Source organism: Aspergillus brunneoviolaceus (assembly GCF_003184695.1).
Source record: "Aspergillus brunneoviolaceus CBS 621.78 unplaced genomic scaffold BO95scaffold_126, whole genome shotgun sequence".
Classification (NCBI taxonomy): Eukaryota; Fungi; Ascomycota; class Eurotiomycetes; order Eurotiales; family Aspergillaceae; genus Aspergillus; species Aspergillus brunneoviolaceus.
In genome coordinates this window covers 1-8,603 of record NW_020290856.1, presented here as the reverse complement: position 1 = coordinate 8,603, position 8,603 = coordinate 1, and the positions used below count along the sequence as shown (strand labels likewise).

At 54.8% G+C, this 8,603-nt stretch overlaps 4 protein-coding genes across 4 annotated transcripts; 2 read left to right on the top strand and 2 right to left on the bottom strand.

Annotated features, from left to right (window-relative positions):
* Positions 1-596: 596 nt before the first annotated feature.
* BO95DRAFT_469434 (glutathione S-transferase family protein) lies at positions 597-1,362 on the top strand (the record flags this gene model as incomplete). Its single annotated transcript, XM_025589444.1, has 2 exons — positions 597-626; positions 709-1,362. 2 exons carry the CDS (start codon positions 597-599, stop codon positions 1,360-1,362), a joined length of 684 nt encoding a protein of 227 aa, XP_025436272.1.
* Positions 1,363-1,782: 420 nt separating this feature from the next.
* Positions 1,783-3,086, bottom strand: BO95DRAFT_489664 (SDR family oxidoreductase). The gene is made up of 2 exons (XM_025590582.1): positions 2,161-3,086; positions 1,783-2,099 (listed from the first exon to the last, which is right to left on the bottom strand). The coding sequence occupies exons 1-2, from the start codon at positions 2,818-2,820 to the stop codon at positions 1,965-1,967; spliced, it is 795 nt and encodes a 264-aa protein (XP_025436271.1). The 5' UTR covers positions 2,821-3,086; the 3' UTR covers positions 1,783-1,964.
* A 309-nt stretch (positions 3,087-3,395) lies between these two features.
* Positions 3,396-5,213, top strand: BO95DRAFT_489661 (cytochrome P450; the record flags this gene model as incomplete). Its single annotated transcript, XM_025590581.1, has 4 exons — positions 3,396-3,444; positions 3,475-3,776; positions 3,927-4,739; positions 4,857-5,213. The coding sequence occupies 4 exons, from the start codon at positions 3,396-3,398 to the stop codon at positions 5,211-5,213; spliced, it is 1,521 nt and encodes a 506-aa protein (XP_025436270.1).
* Positions 5,214-5,486: 273 nt separating this feature from the next.
* BO95DRAFT_401785 (MDR family MFS transporter) lies at positions 5,487-7,855 on the bottom strand. The gene is made up of 2 exons (XM_025583876.1): positions 7,286-7,855; positions 5,487-7,184 (listed from the first exon to the last, which is right to left on the bottom strand). Exons 1-2 carry the CDS (start codon positions 7,490-7,492, stop codon positions 5,721-5,723), a joined length of 1,671 nt encoding a protein of 556 aa, XP_025436269.1. The 5' UTR covers positions 7,493-7,855; the 3' UTR covers positions 5,487-5,720.
* Between the last annotated feature and the right edge of the window lie 748 nt (positions 7,856-8,603).

Genomic DNA, 8,603 nt, shown 5'->3' with positions numbered 1-8,603 from the left:
GGGGGCGATTTAAGCATCGGAGCGAGATTTGAGCTCACCATCATTAGATATAATCAAAATTCCCCTTATCCCCTGTTGCTACTCGTCGTATTCTTAATTTAGATTTTATCATTCCTTAGACCCGCAACTCTTCCGTCATTCTATTCTCATTCTTGGACCTCCTGGGCATATGTCACTCTTAGCCACATATTATCTCGGGGGTTTGTCCACATCCCATCATATTATTTACCAATCTACTTGGTATGAAACTATGGATGGTTTTGGTGCTTGGAATCAGAAAACCGATCAACTGGTTCGCTCGACTCTGCCGAGCTTGTCAAATGTCGGGTACGAATCACAGTTTGCGCTCTTCTGCCCGTAAGGTGATTCTTGATGCGGACTTGGCACGGAGTTCTTCCTGGAGGGCAAGATGTTCGGAGACTTGGATATTGACGTCTTCGGGGCTCGGACAACCCTAAGTGGTTCTGAGCCGGGTCGCCAAATCCCAGGTGAAACCAGATAAAAGTCCACAGCGACAACCCAGGAAGACAAGCCCCTTACTTAGCCAGGCCTTTTGTCGTCCATTGTTTCCAGACAGAACAAGTAGTCTTCTTGAAATGGCTTTCGGAACCATCTATACTCACAACGTATTGGCCCTTTCCCCCCCCCCATCCTTTTCCCACTCCCTCTCTTTGAAGTCCAACCAGAACTAACCCATCCCCATCCCAGCCGAATCCCCGCTCGACCGCAATCCTCGCCGTCGCCCGCGCGCAGGGGATCGAACTGGACATCGTGTACGCCGACAAGACCGAGAACCCGGAGAACTATGCGAGACTCCTTCAGGTCAACCCGCTGGGCCAAGTTCCGACCCTGGTCGGGAATGACGGCCACGTGCTGACCGAGTGTATCGCGATCGCGCTGTACATCACAGGCCAGAGTGACACGACCCCGCTGCTGGGCGCCACGCGGCGCGAATTCTACGAGATCGTCAAATGGATGTCGCTGGTGAACGCGGACCTGCTGCCCGCTGTCGGGGCGCTCATTCTGCCCTTGCTCGGCAAAGGGAAGCCGGTCAATGGGCCCCAGGACTGCGGCGAGTGCCTGCGCATCGTGCGTCGCGACTGCCGCTTGCTCGACGACCATCTTCGGCAGCCCCAGCACCGCTACCTCGTCGGCGCCCAGATGACGCTGGCTGATCTGTTTGTCGTCGGCATGCTGTTCGGCGCCGTCATGGTCCTCCACCCCTTGCTGCGCGCAGACTACCCCCGCTTCTGGGAGTGGTATTATGAGGTCTACGAGACGCCAATGTTCAGGGCCGTGGCGGGCGAGTTGCGCTTGCTGGATATTCCCATGGCGACGGTGACAGGCGAGGCGGCCGAGTAGAGATATTTTGGTTTCGCCTGGGTTGACACCGGTGGTGGGGAGTGGTTTTCCACTCGTCAAAGGACATACCTACAGCACTGTCAGGTAATTAGGAGAGAATGAGGCATCCGGATTGGCTTTTGACCACGAACATAGAACATTCTTTTCATAACGATAGAGTCCTCTGTTTAGGAGTTTCGAGTGTATCTGCTGGATACGGACTTCGCTGCAACAGCATGCAGGTTGTAATGGTACATCATTTCCTTCGATATGGTAATGGAGAGATACAATACAAAATACCCAATACACAGAAGAGTAAAAGCAGTTGCAAATGAATTATTGGCAGTTGTTGACAGCGCAGTCGGCATCTCAGCCTTGTTTTTGCCCAATTCTACCCACAGGACAAGAGTGTTGAGTTTTACCCAGGCCACAGAAGATATGCCCCGATGTCACCAGTTTCTCTGTCTCTGTGGGATCGAAAATCCGGGACTGTCTAGGTTCCCAGAGCGGGGGTACAAGGCAAGGAAGATGGGCGAGATCTTTAAGAAATCGAAAGCAAAAGTGTGAAATTAAAATGAATCTCTTTCGCGATAGATGCGCCAGAGACTTTTTACTCCCCAATCTCAGGCTGCTCCTCCATCCACCGTCAAGGACTTTCCATTTACCCATTCACCCTCCTTGCTGGCCAGAAAGCACACCACGCGTGCAATGTCCAAGGGAAATCCATTACGCATCAAAGGTGAAGCATGAGCGGCCATCTGAAAAACAATCAATATCAGAAAAGAGAGAGCGCGCGCGAAGGAGTCGGATTTACCATACCTGTTGCCGCTCCTCGGCGGTATACTTCTCGCCATTCGGGATGTAGTGGTGGGAAACCGCGTGGAACATGTCGGTGACCGTGCCGCCGGGGGCCACGGCGTTGACAGTGATCTTTTTATCACCACAGTCCTTGGCAAAGACACGTACGAAGGAGTCAATTGCTCCCTTGGAGCCAGAGTAGAGGGAGTGCTTGGGGACACTGAAGTCGTGGGCAGTGTTGGAAGACATGAGGATAATGCGACCGCCCTCGTTCAGGTGGCGGTAGGCCTCTCGGGCGACGAAGAACTGGCCGCGTGTATTGAGGCTGAACACGCGATCGAACTCTTCCTCGGTGACCTCTCCCAGGTGACCGAAGCTAACGACCCCGGCGTTGCTACACACAATGTCCAGTCCACCAAAGTGCGCCACGGCTTCGTCCATCAGCCTCACCGTCTGCGACACCTCCCGCACGTCCGCCTGGATCGCGATCGCGGCCGACCCCAGGCTCTGGATCTCCGCCACGACCTTCTCTGCTGCTGCCGAGGAGTTCGCGTAGTTTACCACCACGCTGGCGCCCAGGCGGCCCAGTTCAACCGCGATCGCCGCGCCAATCCCCCGGCCAGAGCCAGTAACCAAAGCGACCTGCCCGGCGAGGCAGTAGGGAGCAGAAGAGACAGTCATTGTGTGATGTGTCCGAAGTGAGGGAAGATATGTGGAATGTTGCGAGTTTAGGAGGAGGGGGGAAGATGTGCTTGGAAGATAGACAATTTCTGGTTTGGGGCTTCCATTCCCCACCTCTCCTTATACGTCGTCGGCTCAGCCGGGGGAAAGGGAGGGGGGGGCAGCATATGAGTCTGTTCGAAGATTGAATATCACACCTCCATGCGGACCTCATTAGATGTCCATTAGATATCCAGAGGAGGGTGATTTCCGTCCAAACAAAGATCGGGGAAGCATTCGGGGAAGGTAAAGAAGGGTGGTCCTCCGAATGAGAGACTCAGTGGGACTCGGGCGTCGCGGGGGGTTCGGGCTCAACGCTTGCCCCGAGGCCCGACAATCCGGCAACCCGCTATCCTCTCATGTCACGAACTTCAGTTCATAGCACGATGCTTGCTGTTTATGACTTCTTCGTACTCGGTGAAGCTTTAAGTATCAGAATTCTGTAAAGACGTGATTGTATAAGCCGGGTGCTATAAGACGGAAGACAACCACAACAATTCAACACAACACCGCACATATACAAGCAAGCATTCGTTATGTTTGCTTACTTAGAGGGATTTGAGACGTCTCTGGCTCGCACTGTCAGTTTGGCAGGGCTGGTGCTGGTGACTGCAGTACTACTGGCCATCATCGTCAGCGCTGTTTACAATCTGTTCTTCCACCCATTGCGTGCATATCCAGGTCCGCTGTTGTGGCGCATGACTAGCCTGCCATGGTGTTATCACCAGATGAAAGGCGATCGCACCCACCTGCAAGCTCAGATGCACTGGCGGTATGGAGACGTGGTACGCATCCGGCCCAACGAGCTGAGCTATACGAGCTATCAAGCCTGGGATGACATCTTCGTCCATCATCCCAACCGGCCCGAATTCCCCAAAGATCCTCGTCGTCAACGCCGGAACCCGAACAAGCTCGAGGTGGCTCCTCCTCCTCCTTCTCCTCCTCCTCCTCCCCCTCCTCGTTCTTCTTCTTCTTCTTCTTCTTCTTCTTCTTATCTTTTCCCCCAAAGGCTCTGCGTGAATCTAACTCACTAACGTTCTGAGGGATAATTTCCCTATCCGTCACAGCATATACTCAGCGCTCCCAAAGCCGACCATTCTCGTTACCGCCGGCTATTGGCAGGGGCCTTCTCCGAGCGCGGCCTTCGCGCTCAAGAACCGCTGATCAACCAGCATCTCGACCTGCTCCTCCAGCGCCTCACCGCGTTGGCCACTGCCGGCGAGTCGGTTAACTTCACGGAGTGGTACAACATGATGGTGTTCGACGTGATCGGGGACCTGGCATGGGGGGAGTCCTTCCATTCGCTGCGTGAAGGAAAGCTGCACGAGTGGATCCCAGAAATTGCATTAACAGTCAAGTTCGCGATGCAGTCCAGTCCGCTGCTGGAGTACGGACTGGGATGGCTGATCCCCCTGTTCGTCTCGCGCACGGTGCGCGAGCAGCGCGCAGCGAATTACCGGTTCTCCGAGGCCAAGGTGGCCCAGCGTCTGCGGGTAAAGGGGGCCCGCGGCGACTTCTGGGACCGGGTGGTAATCAAGAGCGCGGACGACAACCGCACCGGCGAGGGAATGACGCGCGGCGAAATGCTTAACAATGCCAGTATCCTCGTGCTCGCCGGCTCCGAAACCAGCGCCACCACCCTCTGCGGTATGACCTACTTTCTGCTGCGCAACCCGGCCGCCTATCGCCGGCTGGTCGCCGAGATCCGTGGCGCCTTCTCCGCCCGCGCTGATATCACCATGGTCTCCCTCGGACATCTGCCGTATCTTAATGCGGTGTTTCAGGAGACCTTGCGTCTGTACCCCCCAGTGCCAACGCACAGCCAACGGGTTCCGCCCAAGGGTGGTGCGCTGGTGTGCGGGCAATGGATCCCGGAAAATGTGAGTTGCGCGCCGCTCCGCTGCCTTACCCCTTTCCCCCTTCCCTCCCTCGCCCCCTCCTACACAAAGGATGACTGACTGCAGTCATTGCTGATAATGCGAAAAATGGACAAATAGACTAGCGTCGGAATTTCCATGATGGGGGCCTGCCTTGATCCGGAAAACTTCCATCGCGCGCGAGAGTTTTGCCCGGAACGCTGGCCCGAAGACGCCCCGGTTGAGTTCCGTCAGGACAACAAGGCCGTCTACCAGCCATGGAGCATGGGGACACGCAACTGTCTGGGGCGCAACCTGGCACTCGCGGAAATTCGGCTGATCATGGCCAACCTGCTGTGGACCTTCGATCTGGAAATAGACCAAGATCGCATGGGAAGGAGAGCAGGTGAGTGGATCGACCAGAAGATTTGGGGGGTCTGGTTCAAGAAGCCGCTCTGGGTCTCGTTGAGACTGGCTCGAGACCAGGTTTCATCATGATAAACGGGCTGGAGGAAGATTGACCCCTGATATCGTTGGAAGAGAAGGAGGAGTGCAACTCCGAGTTTCCTCCGGGAGAGAAATAGTCGCGAGACTGGTGACCATGGAGCTTAGTTCGATGCATGTATAGTCTCGAAGTGCCTTGAAGCTTCTATATCGATGGTATGATGTGTGGTGATGCTCTCTCTGAGACATAGGGTCAGTAATAATTACCGATTCTTTTCTCCAAATTGAGATTGTCGCCAGAAGGCAAGGGTGTTGATATCTAGCTATGTATATATATTCATATACATATAGTTATGGAAAAAAAGATCGTTGAGGTCAAAGCGTAGGAACAAGTCATGCTTCGGTTAGCGTTAGCCGTTTGCTTCTCCCACTTTCCTCAAAGAATCACGTTCTCTGCCCCAATACCTCGGCTCTCTTCACCCCTCAATATAACACAAGCAATACCTCCAGAACACTCTTTCCTCCTCCCGGACCCCGAGTGGACTGAGTGGGCCGCTACTACTACTCATCCTCCTCGTCACCAGGCCCGCCTTGCTTCTCCTTGACGCTTTTCCACTCGAGTGCACATGCGCCCAAGGCGGAGAGTGCGGCCATGATGGTGCCGACGATGAACACCCAGCGCAGAGCGGTGTTATACTCCACCAGGACGGCATGCAAGTCTTTGGTCGGAACAATGCTGCGCAGATCGGTGGCGCCGGTGTTGATAATGGTTTCGGGGTCGAGGTCGTCAAGGACGTGGGTCAGGCCGGCAATCAACTTATGGTCAAAAACGTTTTCGCCCACGGAGACGAAGATGGTACCGCCCAGCTGCTGGCAGAAGAAGACAAGGGAGACGCCGACGGGGATGTCGCGGGGCTGGAGGACGGTCTGAACGGCGATGGCGGCGTGCTGCATGCCTAACCCGATCCCGAAGCCCAGGATAATCTGGTAGCCAATCCACATGCCGGCGCTCGTGTCAACGTGCCACGTGGAAATCAGCCCAGCGCCTAGGGGCATCAGACACGAGGAGGCAATGGTGAACGGGGTGTAGTATCCCAGCCGGCCCACCAGCTGGCCGGACAACGTGCTGCCGGCGACCAGCGAGAGCACCAGCGGCAGGGTGTCGATGCCGGACTGCACAGCGGTGCGGTCCTTGATCGCCTGCAGCCAGATGGAAAGGTAGTAGAGCAGCATCAACATCGTCGATGCCAGACAGAACATAAACCACATCGCCGCCACGACGCTGCGGTTCCCAATCACCCGCGGCTGAATCGTCGCCGTCGCCGGGGTGTACACCTCGACCATCACCCAGATTATCAGGCAGAGGCCAAACATCACGAACAGCAGGATGACGCGCCAATTGCTCCAGGCGTACTTGCTGCCACCCCACTGCAGGGCTAGCAAGAGGCATATCAACGCGGAGAAGAGAAAGAGTTCGCCGAGAAGGTCGAGCCTGGCCAGCTTCTGCCGAAGCGTCAGCCCCGGGTGCATCGCGGGTGTGGGCTTCAGCGCCAGAAAGATGACCAACATGGCGGCACCCCCGATCGGCAGGTTGATGTAGAAACACCAGCGCCAGTTGACCTCGCTGGTAAAGGCGCCTCCCAGCAGGGGGCCCACCACGGAAGAGGTGCCCAGTACTGCGCTGAAGAAGCCGTTATACAGTGGCCGCTTGTGCAGTGGCACCGCCGACATCATAAGCACGATAGCCCCGGACATGATACCCGCACTCCCCATGCCGGCGATCGCTCGCCCCAGAATAAAGGCGAGTGAGTTGGGTGCCGTGGCGCAGATCAACGACCCGATTTCAAAGAGAAAGACCAGCGCCAGGAAGACGTACTTGGCCGGGTAGAAGCCGTACACCTTGCCCCACAGGAGCTGGAAGCAGCATGCGGTTACCATGAACGCACTGCCATACCACCCGATATCGCCCAGGCTGTTGAACTCGTTGGTGATCTGAGGAATCGCGGTTGCAATGATCGTACGGTCCTAGATGTTGTGCAGGTGTTAGCGCAGGTTAGTCCTCAATCCCACAAAGTCGTTATCTCCGTAATGCGTCCAAAACATCAAACGAAAAAAAAGCTCCTCACCAGCGACATGATAAAGATGGCACACAGGATACAGATCATAATGAGGGCGACCTGTACAGGCCCAGGATATTCGGGCTCAGGCGAGTCGGCCGACTCCTTGAGACTCGAGGGGCTTCTCTCCACCTTGCTCTCCTGCGACATCTCGACCTCTGCGGTGTCCTTGAAGTCCTCCGCCTGGTCGCCGGCGGGGACATCTTTGCTAGTCATTGCTATATTGGAGAGGTGAGCGGATGCGATGAAGATAGAGGTAATAGTTGACTCGATTCTCTTGCTGAGCTGTGGCTACTCCCGACGCATCTACAGACTCTATTGGCAAGAAATTAGGACTGTGGTGGATACAAGAAACAATCACGTTGGGGTCAACCGAAAGTAATCAACGCCCAGCCGGCAGCAAGAACACTCAAAGAATGATATAACTGGACGGGTGCAGGTGCACAGGAGGAGAGGAGAGAACGGCATCAAGAACGGGCGTAGGGAGGCAAGGAGCGAAGACGCAAATTACCAACCAGCGTCGGGATTCGGGGCGTCGGGGATTCAGAGGGCCGATGGTGGGATCGAACTCCGATGTCCGGCCGGACAAAAAAGCAAGCTGAAACCTGTCACATGTGATTCGATAACTTGAGATCTGAGATGTGCGCTATTTACAGTTGAGACTTTCGGGGGCGGAAGGCGGCGTGGACGTAGATACTGGGTGTGCACACACCCCTCTCTGGCCACGAGAATTCCAACTCGCCAAGCCCTTACAAGCAGCCACAAGCTACTTGGTGCCTCTGTTTCCTCACGCTACTTACTTATTTGGAAATGATGAGGCCCGCGGTTGGCTAGAGATAAGAGCAGGCTCTGCCCCTCCTAATCAGCAAGACCAGCCTATGGGTGGTGTGATTTAAGGCGCTATGTAACCCAATCTATTTCGCACAAACAAGCATCGCAGAACCCCGGCCAAATAGAAGCTTCTTCCTAGAACCCGAGCTTGGTCGGCTAACTATTTTATTATTATTAAAAAAAGAATTCCGGGCATCTCGGGGTCACGTGATTGATTCTCAGATACTGATTCAGATGGAGTATAGAGCAGCTTGGAATAGTTCTTCGTTTCTGTGTGTGTCCGGTGAAACTGACTCGACAGCTACGGCGGACGATTGTGGTCATCCAGCAAGTGAGTTTTTGCTTGGTGTTCTGCCGGCAGAACGAATGCATTATTCTAGCTAGACTATTGAAGTATATATATACATAGCAGGCCAAGGGGGTCTGTATAGAGCCTTTTCTACTGTTAATAATAGTAGTATTTAGTTATAAAGAGTGATTATTAGTTATCATACAG

What these genes read in the sequence shown, in the direction of transcription:
- BO95DRAFT_489664 (XM_025590582.1), bottom strand. Translation starts at nt 2,820, where the DNA reads ATGACTGTCTCTTCTGCTCCCTACTGCCTCGCCGGGCAGGTCGCTTTG. An exon ending in CCGCCGAGGAGCGGCAACAG is followed by an intron (nt 2,100 to 2,160) that starts GTATGGTAAATC and finishes ATTGTTTTTCAG; the next exon opens with ATGGCCGCTCATGCTTCACC.
- BO95DRAFT_401785 (XM_025583876.1), bottom strand. Translation starts at nt 7,492, where the DNA reads ATGACTAGCAAAGATGTCCCCGCCGGCGACCAGGCGGAGGACTTCAAG. An exon ending in CCATCTTTATCATGTCGCTG is followed by an intron (nt 7,185 to 7,285) that starts GTGAGGAGCTTT and finishes CACAACATCTAG; the next exon opens with GACCGTACGATCATTGCAAC.